Source organism: Corvus hawaiiensis, chromosome 24 (genome assembly GCF_020740725.1).
Source record: "Corvus hawaiiensis isolate bCorHaw1 chromosome 24, bCorHaw1.pri.cur, whole genome shotgun sequence".
In the NCBI taxonomy this organism is placed as follows: domain Eukaryota; kingdom Metazoa; phylum Chordata; class Aves; order Passeriformes; family Corvidae; genus Corvus; species Corvus hawaiiensis.
The window spans coordinates 8,101,608-8,124,758 of NC_063236.1; the positions used below are offsets into that span (position 1 = coordinate 8,101,608).

At 56.5% G+C, this 23,151-nt stretch overlaps 1 protein-coding gene and 1 long non-coding RNA gene across 5 annotated transcripts in view; both read left to right on the forward strand.

Annotated features, from left to right (window-relative positions):
• Positions 1 to 12,633, forward strand: part of GRM4 (glutamate metabotropic receptor 4) — a 35,451-nt gene extending 22,818 nt beyond the window's left edge. For all 4 annotated transcript variants that reach the window (XM_048328382.1, XM_048328384.1, XM_048328383.1 and 1 more), the window contains 5 exons: positions 3,028 to 3,228; positions 4,207 to 4,343; positions 4,793 to 5,728; positions 10,302 to 10,548; positions 11,795 to 12,633. In XM_048328382.1, coding sequence (XP_048184339.1) covers positions 3,028 to 3,228; positions 4,207 to 4,343; positions 4,793 to 5,728; positions 10,302 to 10,548; positions 11,795 to 11,844 — 1,571 coding nt within the window. In that variant the 3' untranslated portion in view covers positions 11,845 to 12,633. The remainder of the gene's footprint in view (positions 1 to 3,027; positions 3,229 to 4,206; positions 4,344 to 4,792; positions 5,729 to 10,301; positions 10,549 to 11,794) is intronic.
• A 623-nt stretch (positions 12,634 to 13,256) lies between these two features.
• The window catches only part of LOC125338084, a 28,318-nt gene continuing 18,423 nt past the window's right edge, over positions 13,257 to 23,151 (forward strand). The window contains exon 1 of the long non-coding RNA XR_007208176.1: positions 13,257 to 13,427. This is a non-coding gene — a long non-coding RNA (uncharacterized LOC125338084). The remainder of the gene's footprint in view (positions 13,428 to 23,151) is intronic.

Genomic DNA, 23,151 nt, shown 5'->3' on the forward strand with positions numbered 1-23,151 from the left:
CCTGGCACCGGCTGAAGACAGATAAGGGCGCCGTGGCTCGCGGGCTGCGACGTGGCAGGACTTGGGGACATTGGCGTGTCCCTTCATCCCCTTGGGAGGGATGTCTTTTGAAGCCATCGTGTGCCGTCAGGCAGAGGGACCTGGCTGTGCCTGGGAAGTTGGATGGTGAAGGTTTTGTTTTTCCCCTGCTTTCGCCACTGAGGATGAGCGGGATGGTGCTTCCACATCCTCGACCTTGCAGGCATTCCCCAAAGGTTCAGCTGGTGATCTGGGTGGGTGTGAGCTGGGCAAGTAGCAAGGACACGCCAGGAAACTGGCCCATGGCCATGGCCTTGGGTAGCCAAGAGCTCCTCATCCTTCCCGAGAGCCTCACAGAGCCCTCGACACCAGGAGATGCATGAGCAGGTCCTGTGAGCGCTGATCTCCTCATCTCCACCATGATGTAGCTTTTAAACAGGTGATATTTCAGGGCCGAGGTGTCAGTGGAAGCAGCTGAAACTACGACGTGGCAAATGTCTGAGGAGCTGTCTTTAAATCATCGGAATTTGGCAGCAAATAAACCATCTCCCGAGTGATTGCTTGGCAGATAGAGCAGGGAACTAACACCTGGTGAAGCAAATCACCTGCCCCTGCAGATCCACGAGCTCCTGCCTTGCAGGACTGATGCAAATGCCTAGCTTGGGGCTGTTTTCCTCAGGTTTGGGTAGAACCCAACATGCCCAAGAAATGCCGGCTTGGCTTGTTTATTCCACCCCAAAAACCAAAGCGAAGGATCCCACCCTGACCCGGACAGCTCCTGGCTCCCGTTCCTGGATGGGAGGGCTGGGAGGAAGGCGAGGGCTGAGCTGATGGAACTCCTGGTGGCAGCTGCTTGTGTTACCCCTGGGAGCAGCCCTAGCACCCACCAGCTGTTTGCCATGAGCATCCCATGTGAAGGGACTGTCTCTGCTCCCAGATGGGCTCACCCAGCCCAAAAACATGGCCAGAGGTGCTGGGTGCTGCCACCAGCACCCACAAGATTTGGAGATTCTCCATCCCCAGCTCCCCGCAGATGTGCTGAGAGAGATTTTGATTAACTCCTGCCAGAAGCCGGGCCTGGTGGTGTGCTGGGAATTGATGCTGATCCCGTCTCACCCGCCGCCGGGGAAGAGCTGCGTCCCTCCTCTGAGGGGGCCGCTGAGCCTCGTCACACTCTTGAAAATTAATTACCAGCCCTGTAGAACGATGCACGACCCTGCTATTATAATCAGCAGGTCACCTCCCTTCCCTGGCCCTCATCTATTGGAGCTTGGCAGAGATTTATTGTCTCCAGGTTGGGAACAAGCCTCAGCTGTCTGCTCCACATTGCCCCTCTGTGCACTGGCCTAATTCCCGTCTGGAAAAAAGCAGCTGGGGCCTGGGGCAAGGTGCTGACAGACAGAGGGACAGCCCCCAGGGATGTCTCCTTATCTGCGCTGCTCAGCCTTGGCACAGGGATGAAAATCCAGCCCCCACAGCCTGTGCCATTGCGGCGGGTTGGATTTTGGGATGCGTGCAGGATTGAGGTGGCTGCTGGGAAGCTGAGGAGCTGTGAGGGACCAGCCCTGGGTCCCGTGTGTCGCCTGGGCAGGACAGTGCTGTGGATGGTGGCAGGGCTGTGACATCCCCATGGGCTCAGCTCCCCTGGACAGTCTATTACAGCTCCTCTTTTAATGGGTAATTATCTTGACAAGACAGAGTGGCCTGTCTGCGCCTTCGGACATGAATATGGGGAAGGGCCTGAAGTTGAGGGAGAAGATTAATGGCTCCTGTCAATAATGTGGAAGGAGGGATCACCTGCCGGGCTTTGCATGAGTAATCTCCACATTCCAAAAGCGTTTTTATAACTTTGAAGGATGGGCTATGAATTCACCTCCCCGATATCATCTTTTCCTGTCGGTCAGTTTGTTATCAGTTCGCTTTAGTGTCATGTCAGTGGCACAGGTGCCAGCACAGGGACCTCCAGCGTGGCTCATGGGGCCATCCCCTCTCACTGGGGCTTCATCTCACTCTCCCACAGCAGGGAAGGAAGGGATCAGCACCTGGTGCTGGTGCTTGGTCTCCTGCTGTCCCTGTGAATCCCATCTCACATCAGAGCGCGTCCCTGCGTGGTGGAGCCGGAGTTAGTTTTGGGCACCCTGGCGTGGCTTTCTAGGATGTGCCGCCTCTCCAGAGGAGGGAAGTGGTGCCCTCGGCTCCCTGACAAATCCTCCTTCCTGTTGGTGGCCTGGCAGGATGCCCGGCCATGCCTCGGGGGTGGGGATGGAGGGGCAGAGGCCAGGGCTCTCCGTAGCAGTAGTGCCCCTTGGGAGACGCTCTCTTAGCCATAATTAACAGTGTGCTGCGTTAATCGGTGTCTTCTGCTAAGTCATTAACATGTTTCTGATCCCATTAAGATGGGGTTATGATGGGGGGAAGGCAGCTGTCACTGGTAATTGCCAGATCCTTGCAGGATCCTGCCAGCCGGGGAGGCTGTGGGGTCAGCGAGGCAGGAGGGTGGCAGGAGGCGATGAGGGGAGTGGGGTGACAGGAGGCTTTGGGAGGGAGATGGGGGATAGGCAGCCAGTGATGGATGCTGCCTGGGCGGTCCTTGATGCCACTGGTAGAGCCTGAGCTGGTGGAAACTCCTGGGAGATGAAGGAGGGCTGCAGCACACAGGGGTGAGGGTGGGACGCTGGTCACAGCCCAGTCCGTGTCCTGCTGGGGGACCTGGGAGTTCGGGATGTCCCATGGCGCTGGGACATGACATCCCGAGGGCTCTTGGAAGCACAGCAGGGTGCCAGCACCCACATTTTCAGAACCATGTGACAGGGAGTTTGCTTGGGTATTCCCCAGGGAATGTTCCTTGACTGCATGTGCCCTGGGTGTGCAGGTTTGGGAATGAAGTTGGAATTTCCAGCTGCTCCAGTCCAGGGTGAGCTTGTTTGCGAGGATTTGGGTGCAGCAGACGCATCCTGGGGGGCATGGCTGGGGCACAGGAGATGGAGCCCCCTTCCCCTGTCCCCGCAGACCGGGAGCGGATCGGCCAGGACTCCTCGTACGAGCAGGAGGGGAAGGTGCAGTTTGTCATCGACGCCGTCTACGCCATGGGACACGCCCTGCACAACATGCACAAGAACCTGTGCCCCGGCAAGGTGGGGCTGTGCCCCCGCATGGACCCGGTGGACGGCGTGGAGCTGCTCAAGTACATCCGCAACGTCAACTTCTCAGGTGTGCCATCCCCCCGCGGCGCTGGCAGGAGTGGCCCTGGGCGTCTCTGGTTGTCCCCCATTGCTCTGGTTGTCCCCAGTGTGGGTCATGGAGCAGCACCCATGGTTTATTTGTGGTACAATTTGGCAGCTGCTGCACTGCAAGTGCAGCATGGAGAGAGGGCAGCAGATCAGCAGGTGAGGAAGGTCTGAGCTTCCACATCTCCTGGGAGCCTTTGGAGCGTAATCCGGCAGCAATGCTGCCCTCAGCCTGCCCTCACCTGCTGCCCTGCCCTCACCTGCTGCCCTGCCTTCACCTGCTGCCCTGCCCTCACCCTGCCCTCACCTGCTGCCCTGCCCTCAACCTGCCCTCACCTGCTGCCCTGCCCTCACCTGCTGCCCTGCCTTCACCTGCTGCCCTGCCCTCACCCTGCCCTCACCCTGCCCTCACCCTGCCCTCACCTGCTGCCCTGCCCTCACCCTGCCATCCTGCCCTCACCCTGCCCTCACCTGCTGCCCTGCCTTCACCTGCTGCCCTGCCCTCACCCTGCCATCCTGCCCTCACCTGCTGCCCTGCCCAGGCTCTCCCCCTGCCAGCTCCTCCCTCCCAGCTGGCAGAGGTCCCACTGCCTCCTGCTGCTCTGCCCTTGTCTGTCTCAGATCTCCTCTGGAAGCACATCTTTTCCTCTGCTCTGTCTCCTTAATAAACATTTTCTGTCTGGCCCCCTTATTATTTCTATTTATCTCCACCCTCTGATCTCCTCCACAGTGCCTCTTTTATTTATTTCCCCCCTCTTGCTTGATTCTTCTCTTCCTTCCTTTCATTAGTGTTTATTGCAGAGTTCACTTGATTTACCTTTTAAAGCTCCTTTTCCCCCTTTCTTAAAAGAAGCAGCGAGGGGGGAGCATCAAACCAGAGCCCCCTTGGACCCCATCAGCAGGGTGGGGGTGCTGTGGGTGCTGTGGGTGCTGTGGGTGCCGAGCTTCCCCTTTCCCGCAGGCATTGCTGGGACTCCTGTGACATTCAATGAGAACGGAGATGCTCCAGGGCGTTACGACATCTACCAGTACCAGATCAGGAACTCCACCCCTGAGTACAAAGTCATCGGGCAGTGGACAGACCACCTGCACCTCAAGGTAAGGCTGTGGTCCAAGGGGAAGGTCCTGCAGGTTTCTCTTCTCACCACGTAGAGTCTGGGAGCCCCTGGCTGCAAAGCCAGGCAGCCAAAGGTGGTGGGGGCAAAGGGGAAGGTGTCCCCAGGTACACACTTGTGCTTCGGCACGTGTGACCACACCCCAGGGATCCGGGTATGGGACAGGAAAGAGGAGCCAGACCGCAGCAGATGGGGTTTCCTCAGGGAAGGAGGGGCTTCATTTTGGGTTCCTGGTGTTGAATCTTCCCAAAAGGCCAATGGAGAGCTTCACCACCTCCTTGCCCCCATGCCAGGTTGGGCTGGGACCCTTTGTGGGATGTGCTGATGGGTTGAGGGTCCAGATCCGGGCAGGGCAGGGCATCCCCTGTGCCCAGGCGTGCCCGGCAGGTGCCCAGTGTGCCCTCAGCAGGGCTGGTGCTGTCTCCCCCGCAGGTGGAGAATATGCTGTGGCCGGGGGGCGGGAGCCAGCAGCCCAGCTCCATCTGCAGCCTGCCCTGCAAGCCGGGCGAGAGGAAGAAGCTGGTGAAGGGCATCCCCTGCTGCTGGCACTGCGAGCGCTGCGACGGCTACCAGTACCAGCTGGACGAGTTCCACTGCAAGCGCTGCCACTTCAACGAGCGGCCCAACGAGAACCACACCAGCTGCACGCCCATCCCCATCATCAAGCTGGAGTGGAGCTCGCCCTGGGCTGTGGTGCCCGTGTTCATCGCCATCGTGGGCATCATCGCCACCCTGTTCGTGGTGATCACCTTCGTGCGCTACAACGACACGCCCATCGTCAAGGCGTCGGGGCGGGAGCTCAGCTACGTCCTGCTCACGGGCATCTTCCTCTGCTACGCCACCACCTTCCTGATGATCGCCGAGCCCGACCTGAGCACCTGCTCCCTGCGGCGCATCTTCCTGGGGCTGGGCATGAGCATCAGCTACGCCGCGCTGCTCACCAAGACCAACCGCATCTACCGCATCTTCGAGCAGGGCAAGAAGTCGGTGAGCGCCCCGCGCTTTATCAGCCCCGCGTCGCAGCTGGTCATCACCTTCAGCCTCATCTCGCTGCAGCTCGTCGGCGTCTGCATCTGGTTCATCGTGGACCCGTCCCACTCTGTCATTGACTACGAGGACCAGCGGACTACAAACCCCCACTTTGCCAGGGGCATCCTCAAATGTGACATTTCGGACCTGTCCCTCATCTGTTTGCTCGGGTACAGCATGCTCCTCATGGTCACCTGCACTGTGTACGCCATTAAGACCCGCGGGGTCCCGGAGACCTTTAACGAAGCCAAACCCATCGGGTTCACCATGTACACGACTTGCATTGTGTGGTTAGCCTTCATCCCGATATTTTTTGGGACGTCGCAGTCGGCGGAAAAGGTAAGGGAGGAGGGGAGAGGCCTGGCTGGTGTCCGGTGTGCAGAGCTGGCAGAGGCTGTGGTGTCTTGAGCAAGAGGAGTCCTTCCCTGCAGCCTGGCCAGCTTGGGAACTGGGGTGGGAAGTTTCTCGTGCTCTGTTGGCCTTGCTGCCCCTCGCAGATGGGGGCAGTGAGCAGCACAGGCTGCTGCTGGGGGGGCTGAGGGAGGGTGAACCCCCAGGGCAGGTCCCTGGTGTCATGAGCACAATTTCTACACAGAAAGGGACCCAGTGCTGCCCAGCCGGCTCCTGTTCCCAGTGCAGAGTTCCCATGGGACCAAGGCCAGCCTGGATGAGGCTCTGTGCTCAAGTGCGAGGGATTAAGAACAAAGAATAAAAATCTCATGAATGAGACCCAAATCCCTCTGCCTGCCAGCCAAAACAGGAATCATCACGTTTCTGTCAAACGCAAACAGCTCCCGCCTGCCAGCCCAGCGCTGCTCTGATGAACAAACCTTGGAGCTGCTGTTCCTTGGAAATCCCCGGGGTGTCCCAGGGCCCGGATCCCTCTCTGGACCCCGCGGGTGTGTCCCCACGCTGCTGACACCGTGGCTTTAGGACACACCTGTTGCAAAGGTTTGCTGAGGGAGCTTTTGCTGTGGACACCTGAGTTTGTTGTGTCCTGGAGAGTCTCTTGTCAGAGCATCCATCCCTCGAGGAGGCCGAGTCCACCCAGCCACCTCTGACCTTGGCCCAGCCAAAAAGTCCCACCAGGCCTTCGCTGGCTGCAAGTGTGAAGGAGAATTAAAGGAAATAAATGGAGCCTTTTGCAGCATTTCCATTTTGATGAGATGGCAGGGGAGATACTAACAAGAAAGCAGATTTTTTAAGAAATTATTGCAAAACAAAAGCTCCCTGAAAGCCTCCTTAATGTGCTTGGCATACTGTGGGTAATAAAGATGGAAATGATAATGATTGTAGATTATGCGCAAGGTTGCTCACCTCTTCACTGCAGCTTGTCACGGGATAATTTAAGGCTGCTGAACGCTGCCTGTCAGGCAGCAGCTCCACAATAGGCTGTGCCTCTCGTTGGGGGTTGTGATGCACAGGCCTGCTCTGTTATTAGGCTGCTAACAAGCTGATTAGAGGCGGAAAAAGTGATGTTCCCAACTCCCCTCGGACACGGAGCTCTGTCTCACAGCCCGGCCCTGCCTCAAGCCTGCTGAGCCAACCGTGGCGGGGCTTTGGGATTGCAGCTTGGAGTTCTGCTGGGCCGGTGTGGGAATGGGCTTTGAGTGTCCCTGGGCCATGCGAGTGGGTTCTGAGTGTCCCTGGGCCATGGAGTGGACTCTGAGTGTCCCCAGGCTGTGTCCAAGGGGTGATGGATGCACTCAGAGGAGGCTGAAGGGAACGGGTGCTCGGGGCCGCCGTGCTGCTGCTTTAGCTCCTGGTTTGTAGTCCTGGGGTGGAAAAGGTCAAAAAGGAGTCCTGGCAGAGAGGGTCTGGCTCTGAGCGTGTCCTTGGGGGGACAACTGGGGGCACTGGCACTGGCATCACCCACGTGGTGCCTGGTGGGGCACCCCCAGCTCACCGTGCGGGGGGATCCCATCACCTTCACCCCATCGCTGCTGGGACTGAGGGCCCGTTGGGCTCCGTGGAGCATCTGCACACTTGGGAAAAGAAAATCCAGGAGCATTGTCTGGGCTGTTCTCCCATGGCTGGAGTCCCAAGGATGCCACGGGGCAGACCCGCACCCCTGGACCCCTGGCACCTCTGCCCCGACCCCACCTGGGGCTGCAGGGCCGCAGCCAAGGCTGCCTCGTGGTCTGGAGGAGTTGGATGATGATCCCTGTTTTTACTTTAATTTGCTTTGCCTCGTGCCCAGAACTTTACATGGAGGTGGCATATTATTGTAACAAGTCCCCCAAGCCTTTTCTGGAAAGAACCTCTTATCCCTGCCGATCCCGGCGGATTACAGAAATAGCGAAAACAGAGGATCTAAAGAAAGAGACAATTTCCTGTGCTGATAAGGCAGCAGCGGAACAGTGGAGTCATTGTCTGCTTCCCTGTTTATCACATTCGCTTTCAGCCAAGGAAAAGAGGGAGAGGGAAGGAGTGACAGGGACTGTCCAGTGGTGTTCGGTGAGCTGGAGGAGGGCTGAGCAGGTTTGTCCTTTCCCAGCACCCACCATGATGCAAAAACCCCTTGTAGCGGAGCCAGGAGTGGATTTAGAGTGGGGGCAGCTTCCAATTAATGCTGAGATTTGCTGTGGGGCAGGCACAAGCCTGGGTTGTGCCTCAAGCCTGAGCTGCTCCCCGGGCAGGATGGGCTCACCCAGCCCTGGGCAAGGCTGAGCCCAGCGCTGGCTTTGGGGGCCTGCGTGGGGTCATTTTGGGTTACTGCTGTCCCTCAGCGTCATTGCCCTGAGCCAGGTCTGGCTGTGCTCTTTGATCCAGCCCACGAGGCAGCGGGAGCTGGAAGTTCCTCAGTAAGCACAGCTCACACCTCCCGGGGCTCCAGAGGAAGCTCCAGTGTCGTTAGTGGAGGGGCCAAGCGGGGTGCTGGGCTGGAAGCCAATTAAGAGAGTAGGAAGTGAAACTGTGAGAAATGGTCATTCTTTGCAGTGGCAAAAGGTTAACTGAGCAGACTCTGCACGCCTGTGTGGAGGCTCCAGGCTTAAAATATTCCTGTCTGAGCTGGCGAGGGGTTTGCTGCAGCCAGACACGGCTGCGGAGGCTGGAGTGGGCAGGAGAACGGTTCCTGGCAAACGCAGCATCAGGGGGAAGGTCGCCACAGCGGCCCTGTGAGACCCCAAAAGTGCTGCAGGAGGTAGAGAGTGGGGTGGGGAGCTGGGGCTGGTGGCAGCGGGGTCTCAGCACAAGGGAGTCCCTGGCAGCACTGGGAGAACCAGCCCAGGAGTGAGGGGGGAGCGTGCACAGAGACGTCTGAGCTCAGCTCAGCTCAGCTCAGCTCAGCTCAGCTCAGCTCAGCTGCTCCCTCCCTCCTTGCTGAAACGCCTCCGAGCCCCAAGGCACGGGGAGGGGGAGCCACTGCCGAGGCACAAAATATGGAAATGGCTGGCTTGGCAAGTGAGGCTCCTTGGGAGGGCAGGGAGCCAGGGAGATGAGGGGTGCTGAGCTCAGCCGTGCCCCACCGGGGTCACTCTGTGCTGGGCACAGTTGTGCTGGTTCCCAGGCAGGGCTTGGGGGGTGCCTGGAGTTGGGGTCCCAATGTTTCCTTCATTCCTGGCCGGTCCAGGACAGCCGTGGTAGAGGCTGGAGAGTTGGAGTGGCAAAAAAGAAAAAAGGAAGAAATAAAAAAGCACACATATTCTGGCACAGAGATGTGTTTTGACTTCGCTTGATGAAATGACATTTTTATTTCCAAAAACTGCTTAGAGAGAGAAGGTGGAACAAACAAACTGGCGCGTGTGACAGCAGGAGGTTTTATTCTGGGGACAAACCAAAGTTTTTCAGTTGACTCAGAGCAAGCTCGGTGGCATTTTCCCTTCGGGGCTGAGTCGGAGCGCTCTGGGCCAGGTGCTGGTTGGCTTTGCAGGATCACAGGTGGGACCTGCGGGTCCTGGGGGGGTCCTGGAGCAGCTGTGTCCCACCAGCTCTCAGTCTTGGGATGAGCTGCCTCCCAGGGAGCCGTGCAGAGCCTCTGCCTCAGCGTGTGCCCTGCATCGCCTTTTCACTTCAGAAACCCTCAGGTGAAGCCTCCGGGGACGTGGGGACCCCAAGCTTCCCCGGCTCCTCAGGGTCCTGCCTCCTCACAGGGCGTTAAATCCCACCTGTGAAACACCTGCAGGGGAATTGCTGGACATTGAGTCACCGGTGAAGTTCAGGAAATGCTTTAAGGCTCCTTGCAAAGCCTTGTCAGTGACCTGCAAAGCAGGAGTGTGCAAAGGCACCTGGAGACCCAGAGCCCCCTCCCTGCCCAGCCCCAGAGCCCCAGCACATGGACAGCCTGCTGGAGAAGGGGATGCTGCAGAGGAAGGAACCAGATGCTGGCAGAGCAGGGATGCCCACGGAGCAGGGACTTGCCCTCCTGGCCTCCCTGAGAGGTGGGACACACAGAGGGAGGGGGTCCCTGCCGGCAGTTGCCACCTGCTTCAGATGCCCTGGCTTGAGAAGAGCCTGCCAACTGCTCTCCATAGGAAAATGGATTATTCTACAGTCAGATTAATGGGCTTTCATTTTGCAAAACATCTGTCACTGTTAGTCCTGGACAGTGAGCGTGAAATTAGTTTTGACTGCAAAAAGGCAGCGTCGGTGTGTAATATGTGACTTACATGACAAGAGCCCAGGAGTCAGATGGGGAATGGGAATTACCTGTTGAAGGGAGAAGGGGAGTGGGGTGTGCCCTGGGATTGAGTGTCCTTGCTGTGCCCAGCACCAGCCTTGCAGCTCCCACCCTGAGGCTGGTGGAGCGTCAAACCTCACGTTTAACACCCAGCACTGCCGACATTCTAGCCCTGCCTCCCCACTCCATTCACTTAACCCCAGCTTCCCCTCCTTTCCCTGTTTCCTCCTTTCCCTTCTGGATCCCGTAGCGGCTTGGGGGGATCTCAGCTGGTGGCCTTGTGTCTTGCAGATGTACATCCAGACCACGACGCTCACCATCTCGGTGAGTCTGAGTGCCTCGGTGTCCCTGGGCATGCTCTACATGCCCAAGGTGTACATCATCCTCTTCCACCCGGAGCAGAACGTCCCCAAGCGCAAGCGGAGCCTCAAGGCGGTGGTGACAGCGGCCACCATGTCCAACAAGTTCTCTCAGAAGGGAGGGTTCCGCCCCAACGGAGAGGCCAAGTCGGAGCTCTGCGAAAACCTGGAAACGCAAGGTGAGGTGGCTCCCGCAGGAGCTCGCAGTGGGGTCCTCTGAGGATCGTAAATGCCGGAAACGGGGAGAGATGAGCTCCATCTGCACATCCCTGACTCCAGAGTGTCCCACGGGGCTGGGGGAGCTCGGAGTGAGCAGGGCTGGCAGCTCCCGTTGTGCCTAGGCAGGGAACAGGCACGGCAGCAGCGCCGGGGGCGGGAGGCGCAGGGGGACGTCAGCGCAGCACCGAGGGGACATTTTTCACTCTGTCACTGCCGGGTCACGTATCCTTAAATAAACAACAGAATAAATAATTCACAGGGCTTTGATACGGGCAGATCAGCTACGAAAACATCGCAGCTAACAAATAGCTCTGTCAGCTCCAATTCCTTCTGCTCTATCTAATTGTTATCTGGGAACACCAGTTGGAAACCTGCAGCAAGGGCTCCGTGGGGACACGTTTGTGCTGCTCAGGGTGTCCCAAGCTGTGCCATCTGTGCCAGCACTTGCCTGTGCCCTTGGCCGAAGGGTGTCCCTGTGCCTGCTGACCCTGTGGTGCCTGGGGACCTCGTGGGGGTCTCAGCAGAGCATTGTCCCCACCGAGGGCAGTGGCACAGCTCTGCAGGGAGTGGGAGGGTTCATGGCTCTGTGGCTTTGGCTGTGCCCCCCCAGTGCCACTCTAGGACGTGTGGTGGCTTTGGAGCCATCGCTGCCTCCTCTCCTGCTGTGTCGGAGGGCTGGGGAAGCTGGGGGATGGCAGCAGGGTTGTGTCCCTGTGGCACCCCCTGGATGAGGGGGCAGCCAGGCTGGTTAGTTTTGTGCCCTGCTGGTCCACACCCAGCTGCCGTGGAGAGGTGGCCAGGGGTGTGGGACGCCCAGCTGGGACCCCAAATCGTGCTCTGGGAGGGCTGGCTGGGACAAGCTGAGCTTTGGGAAAGGGCAGCACCCGTGGGCCTGTCTGTGGGAGGTTGCTGAGGGAAGCGGGTGGGAGGCTGAGACCCCATTCCCGTCCCGGGGTCTCATGGCATGTCCTGGGGGCTCTCCTTGGGATGAACCATCCTTAGAGAGCCCCCACAGCTGCTGTGGGGCTCAGCCCCTCTGCCACAGCTCAGGGAGGGATCCCATGTGCCAGCGCTGTCCAGATCCACGAGCAAACCCTGTCACATCCCTGGTGGCACCTCCTGGGCAGGTCAGGGGGGTGGGACAGGAGCCAGGGGGGGAAGGTGGCCTCTGCTGATGATCCACGTGAGCTCTGTGTCTCCTTCCAGCACTGGCCACCAAGCAGACCTACGTCAGCTACAGCAACCACGCCATTTAGCTCCAGGAGCAGAGGGACCGGGAGGGAGCCGAGCTCCTCGCAGGGACAACGGCACAGGACAGGGAGGTGGCAGCCGGGGGATGCGCTCCTGCAGGGGCTACTGGGCAGATCTCCCGGGGGAAAAACGCCATCAACAGCAGCAAAAAATTCATAAAGAAACAGTAAAACTCTTCCAGCGCCCACGGTGGCGATGCATGGCTCCCACAGAGGGACAGCGGAGCGCGGGGACGGAGCACGGGCAAGAGGGGACGGACTTCAGCAAGTGTTTGGGGTTTTTTTTTCCTGTATTTTGGCAAAGAAAAAAAAAATATAAGAGCCCCAACATTTTCCCTTTTCTGGAATTTGTGAGATTGTTTGTGGTTGTGCAGAACCTTCTGTTTTCTCTTTTTAATTTTTTTAATCCTCCGTTTTCTTCCGTTCCTGTCTTCCTCCGTCCCTCTTCACTCTCTACCCCATATCCTACCAAATTCTATATGTTGCAAAAAGGAAAAAGAAATAAAAATACTTAAAATTTACATTAAAAAAACCACAAACCAGACAGCAAAATAAAATAAAATAAAACCTAGACTGTGTTCAAAGTGCTGATTTCTATAGGTGGTTCCTTAATGTATGTGATGACCATTTGGATTGAAATATGTCTGCTTTATGTACTGACCAGTCAAAAAACAAAAACACACAAAAAAACAAAGTTCAGTGCCTGGATGTTTATGAATTATTCGATGACTGTGTAGAGCATGATCATTTTTATACGAGGAGATTTCTAATAAAAGACCCTGGTTTTGCACTCGGCGTTTGCTGTCTCTTGGTGACTTGGATTCAGGAGGTGGCAGGGAAGGTTTTGGGTGGCCAAACTCTCTGGGAGAGCTCGGGGCTTGGTGTCCTTCCATTCCAGGCATTCCTGGAGATCCCAGGCAGCTCAAATTGTGTGAGATGGGATGGGAGAGGGAGAGGGGAGCTCAGCATGTCCCTGGCACGGGGCACTGGGGCAGGTTTGGGGTGGAAAGGGCTGATTCCTCCTTGTTTTCTCTTCCCCGAGCTGTGGGCAGAGGCTGCAGGGATGGAGCAGAGGGGAGGAGATTTCCCAGGGCTTCCCGAGCCTTCGGGCTGCCCAGGGAAGTGCTGGAGTCCCCATCCCTGGAGGGATTAATTTAAAAAGTGTGCAGATGTGGCACCTGGGGACACGGTGGCCTTGGCATTGCTGGGTTAAGGGTGGACTGGAGGATCTCAGAGGGCTTTTCCAACCTAAGGGACCCTGAGTTAACGAGGACTAATGAAAGCAGCTCTGCCCACCCTGCGGGGAGGGCTCCTCTTCCTGGCTCCAGCCTGTCCTTGGGATGGCTCAGCCCTGTGTGTGAGGGACGTGGTTGTTCCCAGAGTCTGGGCTGTGCCTTTTTGGGGCAGTTTGGTGCATTGGCTGCTGCTGTTTCAGTCTCTGGACTGGGCATTCCAAGCGTTTCCCTCTTGGAATGGGGCTGGCTGTGCTTGTTGGCTGCTGGATCAGGAGAGGAGGGTCCAGACTTGCCTCTTTTTTGGGAGAGGGGGAAAGGAGGCGGAGAGAGGTGCTGGGTGCCTCCAGCTTCTGGGTAAGTGAAAGTGGTGACCTGGCCTGGGAGGGGGTGCTGGGCTGGCTCCCCGTCCCTTTTGCGCCTGTTCCCCCCAACCCAAAAGTGCCTCTCTGAGCCTGTGTGATGCCACCCCGCTATTTTGCACATTTCTAGACCTGTTTGTGTGCTAATCACAGCTCTGCTCTCATCTTGGGCTCTGTGGGGGGCACCTGGGTGCCCTGAGCCCCACAGGAGCTGCAGCCAGGCGTTGGTGCCGGAGGGAAACGCAGCCGCTCCTGCCTGTGCACGGAGGACAGAGCCTGGCTTGAAGGCAGGAGTTAAAAAAGGGGAAAAAAGCAGCGTAATGAAAAGCTCGGAACTTTGATAAGATCATACTTGTCAAAAGAGCTTCTCAGGAGAAAAAACTGCTCTGTTCCCAGAGCATCCATCACTGTCGGATCGGATGTGAGGCACTGCCTGGTTCAGAGGGCTACGAGAAAACCCGAGTTGATGTCTCTGGTGCTGCTTCTGGCTCGGGGATTCTGCTCTGATGGTGTCACAAGCAGCTTTCACCCCGAATTCTGCCTGATAATGACTGGAAAGGCTGATTCTGACTTAATTACAGCCTCCACCTGCCTCCCCTCGCCGTGCCTGTGAGGGAGGTGCTCTAAGCCCTCCAGAGATGCCCCATTTTTGTCACTCCAAACCTGAGCTGCCGAAGGACCCCTGTCCCTCCCAGCCCGTTCCAGTGGTGGATGCAGTGACCTCCCAACACAGCTCGTTAATTTTATCCATGATACAGCGCTGTTTAATTCTCAACCCCTCTTTGATTACGGGAACTAATTAAAAGGGAGCAGTCTGTAAGCCAGTGAGATGGATGGGGATCGAGCCAGGTTCTGCTGTGGATGCTGCAGCAGGGAGTTCATGGGACCTATGAGGATCCAGATTCTGCTTTTCTGCTTTGTGCAATATTTTTGAGGGCAGCTCTGCCTGTGGCTGGGGAGAAGAGCAGAGTAGATTCTGATTCCTGGATATCACATTCCTAATTTTGGGTATTTTGTATATATTTCTTTTTTTAAATGAGGTGCCTGTCCAGAAATTGGTGCCATCGTTTCCCCTCCTTGCCTCCTTCAGAGCTTTAAAAGCACTTGTCCGATTTTCCTCTTATTTCTGTGAAGGGCTGTTGAATTTAAACAACGATAATTGCCTGAGTTCCCCGAGTGCTTGACCTGCAGATTTTTCACTTTTTCTGGGACTTTGAGAAGTGGTGAGGAAAAAAACCTGGGCTGATGCCAGCTGCCTCCATTCCCTGCTCGTATCTTCCTGCCTCCTGGAACTTTCTGTTGTCCTTGGCTGCTGTTCCCAATCACCAGCTCTTCTCCTGAGCTCCCTTCTCCAGGGACAAGTGGGAACTTTTGGGGTCCCAGGGCACAGCTGGGGGCTGGAGCGGGAGCTGTGCCCCCGCCTGGAGCAGCAGCAGCCTGGAACCAGTCATTAACTCTCTTCTCTGAGAGGCAAATTACAGACTTCGGTGGCATAATTAGTCCAACTCGATGGGAAACGGAAAAACAAGATAATTTCCCTGCAAATTTTCCAGCCTGCCTGCCACCTCGTGCTTCCTTTCTCTTGTCTTGGGGAAAATCAGCTCCCTGGCCCCCCTGGGCCTGGAGATCTCCTGTTGCAGCTCCTCAGGGAGGAAATCTGGAGGAAGGGGATGGGGAGAACAGGGCTGGAGCAGAGCTTGGTTTGGACAGGACAGGAGGACAGAGCTCCATTCAGCTCCTTGCCCACAAGGAGAGCCCCAAGAACCCATTTGCACCCCAGGAGAGCCAAGTGGTGCTCGCAGCAAGGTGGGACTCGGGTTCAGAGCAGAGGGCAGCAAAGGTGAGGTGGATGCTGTGGTTCCATTCCTGGTGCAGGACCAGCTCTGGGAAAGACTGGAGCTCATTCCTCTGCTCCAAAGCACTGGAGGAGCTGTGCTGAGCCCCTCAGAGCTGCTGGGAAGGTGGGCAGTGCCTCTGAGTGGGGCTGAGGGGACAGTGGGTGCCCTGGAGGGAGGTGGAAGCACCCAACCCTGTGGCTGGGGAAGGTCCAGCAGCAGAACGGGGCCTTTGGAGCTCCCGTTGGAGCAATCCCTGTGGCTGGAGCCAGGATGGAGGCACCAGTTGTGTACCCCAGGGTCTCTCCCCAGCCCCAATGTTCTCTTGTAGGGCCCAGTGAGTCAGTGGTGGTCTGTGTTGAAATCTCACTTCAGTGGTGAAAGCTGCAATTAGCATTTAATGAAGCTTCTTGCTTTTATTTTTAGGTAACCTCCGATTCCCTGACTGTGTAATTTAGTCCTCCATTGCTTGGAGATAATTAAAGTATGTCACTATAATTTGCTTTTTTTAAAAGCCTGTAATTATGTTTTTATTGAGAATAAAAAACGGGGGGGAGGGGGAAATGAAAACAATGTTAGGGGAGGAGAAATCTTTGGACGGGCAAGGGGACTTCTTCCAGCTTGACGGGTTTGGAGCTCGTTCCAGGATGCTGGGTAGGCTGGGGACAGAGGAAGAGCTCCTGGTTTGAGTGGGAAATAGCGAGGTGAGGTGTTTGAAGTGGAGGGGCGAGAGCTCTGGGGCTCCTGACCGTGGTGGGGGCTGCAGGAAGGACCAGCTGGGCTTCCTCTCCTGCCTCGCTGCTGGTCCTTGGCATCGTTCTCCTCCCTCATCTGCCCCCCAGGCGCCAGGCTCTGGAATTGGGGTGGGCTGAGCCTGGGGCAGCACAGCCGAGATCTCACCCCTGCCCTCCGCACTCCCAGAACTCCCCTTCCCAGCTCTGTGGGCATTCAGGGCTTCCTTCAGCCGCAGCATCTGCTCCCTGCGACCAAACGCGCCTTGCCGGAGCAGCTCTGCCCTCCCTGCGCAGCCTCGAATTAACAGGGAGGAATTAAATTCTCTTCCCAGGCCTGACAGCGCTGCGCAGCCCTCGGGGGATGCTCGGGCTCTGTTTGCATCTGTAAACGCTGCTGCTGGATGTCAAACAGCCCCTGTCCCTCCAGGCCCCCCCGGCGCTGTCTGCCGCTGAACGTGCCAGCCGGAGTGTCCTGCCTCGCTGGTGGCCCCGGGCCAGGCTGCTGGGCAGCCCAGTGAAACCAGTGCCTGCAAACTGGTCTGGAATGAGAGCGCAGCCGCGGCCGGAGGAGCCGCTCACCTGCAATTCACAGCCTGGAAATTGGCTGTTGGAGGGAAGTTGAATAACGAATAAATTCAAGATAATTGATTGGCCTGTGGCCAGTTCACAGCCAGGGAGAGCTGAAATGAGTTGGATTGCTGGCTTTTTCTTTAAGTTAGTCTCACTCAAAACTGTGAGCGCTAAGAGGTTACATTTAGTTTGGAATATATTTAATTCATTAAAATGTTGATCTCTGCTGCAGAGTTCAGATCTGATTCCAGGCTTTATTCCTTATCTAAATGCAAAGGTTTCTTGCCAGAAATACAAAGCAGAAAAGAAATCTTGGTGCTTAGGAGAAGTGACATGATGGAAAGAGCCGGGGCTGGACTGCGCCGCACTGCGGGGAACCGGCTGGGACTGGAGCTGACTCCCTCACCTGGCTGCTCCTGCTTTCCTTCTTCCCACACTGGGCTGCAGCATTTAGGGTCCCATCCCACAGTGTCCCCGTGTCCCGGGTGCTGCAGGCGTTACCCTGAGCTCCCCGCAGCCGGTTCCTCCCCAGGGCTCAGGGATGCTGCGGGTTTTGGTGCAGTCTCCTGCAAAACTTCCCTCTGGAGCTGAGGCCAAAACGACTCAGGAGAGTTTTGGATAGAGCAGGATCAGGTCAGGGATTTCTGTTCAAGAGCGTCCTCAGTCCCCAGATCCCTGCTCCCCTCTCAGATACCTGAGCTGGTGGCTCTGGGAGCGGGCTCAGCCCCTGCTACGCTCGCAGCTCGTTTGTTCCCCCGCTTTGCTGGGCAGAAATGCCCCTTCCCAGCCCGGTGTCAGCGCACCTTCCTCGCAGAGCCTTTGTGATCTGCAGGGGATGACAAAGGGAAGGAACAGCACTTAAAACCCACTAAAACCCACACACCATCACCAGCTTTTGTACCGGTTGCTATGGGAACCCCATACGTGCACCGGAAACGCTGGAGTATGCAAATGAGCTTCTTAATTAGTTCTCCTCAGCCTTTCATGCTCGTGGTGCAGCAATTTGATCATTAGATGAACATGCCACTTCATTATCGGCAGCTTAACCAAACACGAGCTGGGGTGACCTTTGGGGAGGGCAGGGTGCCTTGGGAGCCGGCTGAGGAGAGGGATGACGGGGGCCAGCGGCCGCACGGGGCTGGGAACCTTCTCCAGCAGCTTCCAGAGCGGTGGGAGCTGCCGGTGTGGGTCCTGCTGCCTTTGGAGAGGAGCAGGGAGGCGGGGGCTGTGTCTCCAGACAGAGCTGGGAGCTGGCGCTTGGCTCGAGCTGCAGGACTGGGCTCCTGGAGCGGAGGCACGGCTGGAAAAGCCAAGCCCTGAGCCCCCACTCCGAGCCCTGCGGGGCCGGTGTCACCCCGCTCTGCTGGCCTTGGCGACCGGCGCTGGCCGCGCTGCCTCCAGCCCCACGTGCCGATGCGGAGCCAGATGCCAGCCGGCTGCACGCGTGAGCTCGAGCTGTAAACGCTATGAGTTTTTCACCAAACAAGCTTCATTAATCGTCTAATAACCGGATTAATTAAGGACACTGAAAGTAAACAGCAAGAATGTAATTTGCCTCTGATTGCCGTGTAATTGCGGGAGTATGGTCCTATTTGCATATGCGGAAAGTGTTGTTGACAGTGGTGCCGGGCCGGAGAAAACAATGTATGGAGGGCAAACGTGCCCTTGGGGTGGCCAGATCCCCTCAGCCGTGCTCTTCCCCGCCTTTGGTGCTGCCTGCGTGTGTTTTGCTCTCTGGTTCTCTGCCTTCTTCCCAATTAACCAACCCTCCTGCTATTTGTGGAGCTTTCCGAGCTATTTGCTTAGGCAAACATTGATGCTCCAAACAGACTGACACATCCGCTTGGGAACACTCCCGTGTCCTGGGAGACGGCAGAAATAGCTGGGGACGGGCCCCTCTCTGTCTGCCTGTCCTGGGAGGGGTTAGGGCCAGTTGTTCCCTTTGACCCTGGGGGGATTTGGGGATTTTGGTTGTGCTTGGAAGAACTTGCCCTCGGCAAACGCCAGAGAGCTCCCAGTGTCCTGAGAGGAGCTGGAGAGCACGAGGAGAATCGGGACGTGCAGAGAGGGAAGCAGAGGCTGTGTGGATTTGGGGCAGAGCCAGGGGCTGAATTCCAGCCTGGAATCCCACACCGTCCTGCGTCTCTCATGTCCTCCACCCCTTGTCAGCTGCTTTATTTCCCAGGAAACGCGGGTCTCGGGATGGTGACTAATCTTCCGACTCTCTGCCTCCCGTTAGCCCAGGGTGAGTTTTCTTCTTGCTTCTGACCTTGTCAGCACCAGCTGCACTCGAGGAGGGAGCACACACCGCTCCGCCAAGGTGACAACGCGCTCCCTCCATGCCCACGTGCCTGTGCCCGCAGGGGAGGATTCGGAGGACTAATTCCATCTTGGACAGCCCCAGGGCTGTGTTTTTCTCTCTCCTTGACAGACAAGACTTGGATTAAACCCGCACTGAGGAGGGATGTGACCTTTCAGGAGCAGCTCGGGCTGTCTGTGGCAGGCACAATTTTGAAGTGGATCCATTTGCTTTCCTGGTGGCAGTGATGAGCTCGGTAGGCTCCAGCTCTTCCAGCCCATTCTCCACGTGCAGATGGACTTGGATTAAACCATTACGCGCCATTGGCTCCAGACAGGCACCTGCTGCTCACTTGTGTGTCTTCACACTCAGGCAGGATAATAAACGGCGAGGACGATCCTCGGAGCAATTGTTTTGGAAGAGAGCTGCCTGGCAGGATGGACGGGGGCCTGCTTGCCAGCAGAACGCTGCTGACAAATCTCTGTGAAGAAAAACGGGGGCTTGGGACCCCCCTGCCTGTCTGTGGGCATCCTTCCCATCAGCTTTTTTGTTTCCTTGCGGTGCCTGAATGTTTCGGGCCGGTTTCCCACGGCTTGAAGTGCCATACCTGTCCCCACCAGCTGCCAACCTCCATTCATCACAGGCAGCGTTTTGTTTTCCTCCTCTGGAAACTTGAAACATTTAGGAGGGAAATCAAGTTTTCCCTTGGAAATCCGGGTGGGAGAAGGGTGGAAGGCAGGTAGCCTCCTGTTTATTTTGCACTGCCTTTCTGAAAGCTGCTGTAAACAACCTGTCAGTGCTCCTCCAGCAAGGCTGCTGAACAGGCTCCCCCGGTGCTGGGCTTGGTTCCTTGCCATGCAAGGTCTCGTTAGAGGTGCTGTTTGTTGCTGCTTAGCCATGGACTCCCTTTGAGCTTGAAGAGCAAGACAGGGAAACAGCAACGATTATGATTAGGGCTTTATTTGGAACTCCTAAAAGCTCCGTCACCCGCAGCGAGCAACATCCCCGAGCGGCTGGAGGCTGCGCCCCACCAGCGCTTCACGGTGAATTTTTTCAGAGATAAACAAGGGAAGCAATCAGCCCCTCTGGAACGCCGAGGGGTGTAGGTGGTGCTGCCTGCTGTGCCTTTGAGGCCTCTCCCGTTGTCACTTCAGGAGCCGAGGCCAATGCGAGGGCTCTGCCCCTGCAGGTGCCAGGTTGGAGCTGGGTCTGAGCGTCTCCAGAGCTTCTCTGGAAGAGCCTGGAGTTGCTTCTGGAGCAGAATTGCTGTCCCTGTCTGGGGTGAGCCAGTGCATCCCAGTTTGGAGCTCCAGCCTTTGCTCCTTCTGCATCTTGGCTCCTGAACACCAAGTGTTTGGTGGGTCTTGAAACTTGTGACCGTGGGTTGCTCTTCAAGGCTCTTCCCCCCACGTCCCTCCTTCCCTTGTGCTCTGGAGTGGGTGTGAGGGAGCTGCGAGAACGCGACCCTGGTGAGCCCCAAAGGATGGATGTGCAGCTGGACCACTCTGGCCTGGCGGGAGCAGCCTCCGGCTTTGAGGATACTGAGATTCCAATTGCATTCCCACGTGTCCTTGGCACGAGCAATTAGTCTTTCCCCATCTCACCCTGCAATCCCTCTCCTTCCAAGCAGGTTCTGTATTTCAGTGCTGTTTTTCAAGGCTGATGGGGAAGCTGCCTCTGCTCTGATTGTCAGTGCTGCTGTTTTTCTATTATTTTTCAGATGCCTTGTGTTTTGGGGAAAAAAACAGTCCCAAACCCTGCTTTGTGGCTTTTCTCTTCTCTTCTCTGTAATTAGATGGAGCAGTGATCAAAATATGTTGCATTGCACTGCAAGCTTCTCCAGGCAGATGTTTCATCCCCAGAGGAGAGATGACTTCCTCATTTACATTTGGGGAAAATTAAAGGAGAGAAAGAAAGAAGAAGGCGAAGGGGAATGTTGGATTTCCTGTTGTGTGAATACATCTTGCAAGGCTTCAGGAGAGTGACGTGTGGGAGAAGAACCAGGGCCAGGAGACAGAGGGAGGGCAGGCTTTTTTTTTTAGCCTGCTGACATTCAGATCCTGAGTCGTGCACCCCTTGGTGTTTGTGTTGCTGCAAACCCCAGGGCTGCTGGCTGGGACTCATCCTGCTGCTTCCTTGGAGAAGGGTTTTCAGCCCAAGGCTGTCTGTTATCCCCACATTTGGACTTCCTGGGGTGCACGGAGCTCCTCAGCTGCTGCCTCCCCTCTCCAGCTCTGACAAAGGAGCTTTCAGAGCTGCTGGGAGGGTACAGGGGTGACACCAAATCCACCTTCTGTCCTCATCTGTAACTCTTTGGTGCACAGGGCTTTGTGTTGGGGGGTCAGAATGGATTAATTCCCCAAATATGGCCAGTGGGGGAAGGTGAAGCAAAGATGGGGAAAATGCCCATTTTTGGGGGATTCTGGTACCAAACACCACCAGCTCTGGGGCAGAGACTTGGACCTGGCTGGGGAGAGGGTCAGGGAGCAGGGAAAGCCTCCCCCACACTGGGAACACGGAACACAATTCCTCACACTCAGCTCAATAAGAGAGCCATCAAAAGTAAAAATGACAGCAATTCTGCAGTCAATATAATGTGGCTGCGGGTTAAATAAATAATGTTTGAATGATAATAATTGCAAAATGATACTATTTCATCCGCCACAAACATGTGGTTAAGCTCTCATTAGCCTGGGCTGGAGCTTTGCGGGAAGCAGAGGCTCTTTGAAAGCAGATCTTTGGATTGTGCTGCTCTAGAAATTCCAGGGCTGCTCCTGCAAGTGTTTAATAAGGCCTGTGAGTTTGCTTGTGGGGTTGAGAGGAGAATCAGGAAAGGTGGCAGCCCAAAGTGAAGCTGGATTTTTATTTATTTATTGGAGGCTTCTCAGGGAGTCTAAAAATATTTGGTTTATAATTAATGGGCTCCGTTATAATCCTCGAGTTCTGTAGGGGGAACATGTATTTATTTTTATGTGGATTTTTAAACGCATAGAGGGTTTTATTTATAAACATGTACGTACAGGCAAGTCCTCCCACATCTGGCAGAGTTTTGTCTGAACTTCAAGTTCAGTTAAAAACTGCTCTGTGCTGTCCCACCTCCTTCCTCCGTCTCCATCCAGCCATGGATGCTCCCCAGAGATGCTGCTCAACCCCAAACTGGGGAAACTGGTGCGCTCAGCACCTCGCCAGACAGGGCTGATTTCAGACTTGGCTGCGATATTGATCCTCACTTAACACAGTAATGAGAATCTTCTTCCCTAATCAGCGAGGGAAAAGTCTTATTTTCCAGCGGCTGGAAGGAAATGAGCTCTGTTGGGTTGTGGTGGCTGTGGGGTGGCACAGGGAGGGGGTGGCACTGCCTGGGCTTCACCACAGCACCGTGGGTCGTGTGTCCTTCTCGCTTGGCTCCCCTTGTGCACCCCAATATTTGGGGACAGCCTCCACCGTGCTTGTCCTGCAGCCCCGCTTGGGTTTTTGATGAAAACCGCTCCTTGAACCCCCTGCTCCTTTCCAGCCACGGATCCCACAAGGAGCCGTGTCCATGCCAGCCCCTCAAAGCCCAGCCTTGTGCCTCGCTTTCCTCACGCAGTGCATTTTGGAGGAGGAAAAGCCGTATTTCCCCTCGGTTCCCGTCTCGGATCTCCCGATCCTCGGGCGCGCGGCCGCTGCTCCGGGCCGGGCTCCTCTCCGGCCCGTCTGGCTGATGGCAAATTGTTTTTTGATGGCTGACTCGGTATAACTGAACTCAATTTGCCTTTCAAAAGCAGCTAATAGTCGCATTAAAAAATCCATTTTCACTTGTGATTGAATTTGACGGCGGCTCAATCAATAAGCGAATGGAGTGTTTCACACGCTGCACCTAGCGCCCGTCGCCATGGGAACGCTGGAAGCGGCGGTGGTGAATCCCCTCCGATCGCTGTCACCCGGAGCTGTCACCCTGAACAGGCGCCCGGCTGGCAAGGGAGGCCCTCCCGGCCCTGCTGGAAGTGATGCCGGCGGAATTTTCTTCCTTCCCCTCCTCTTCGCCGCTGTTGGGTGGGACGAGCGCTTCTCCCCAGCTCCAGCCTGACAGAGGTGGCCCTTTGGTGGCACTGGGGATGGTGGCCCTGGAATGCCCCTTTCCTTCCCACATCTCCCAGTCTGGGGAGGAAGGAGGGAGAGAAGAAGCCTGAGCAGGTCGGAGGCTGTGGGCGAGCAAGGCTGGGAAGGAGCTGCAATGAGCTGTCCTGAGGGGATGTTTTTTTGGTGGAGGGGGGGGAGATAATGAAGTGAGCAAATTGA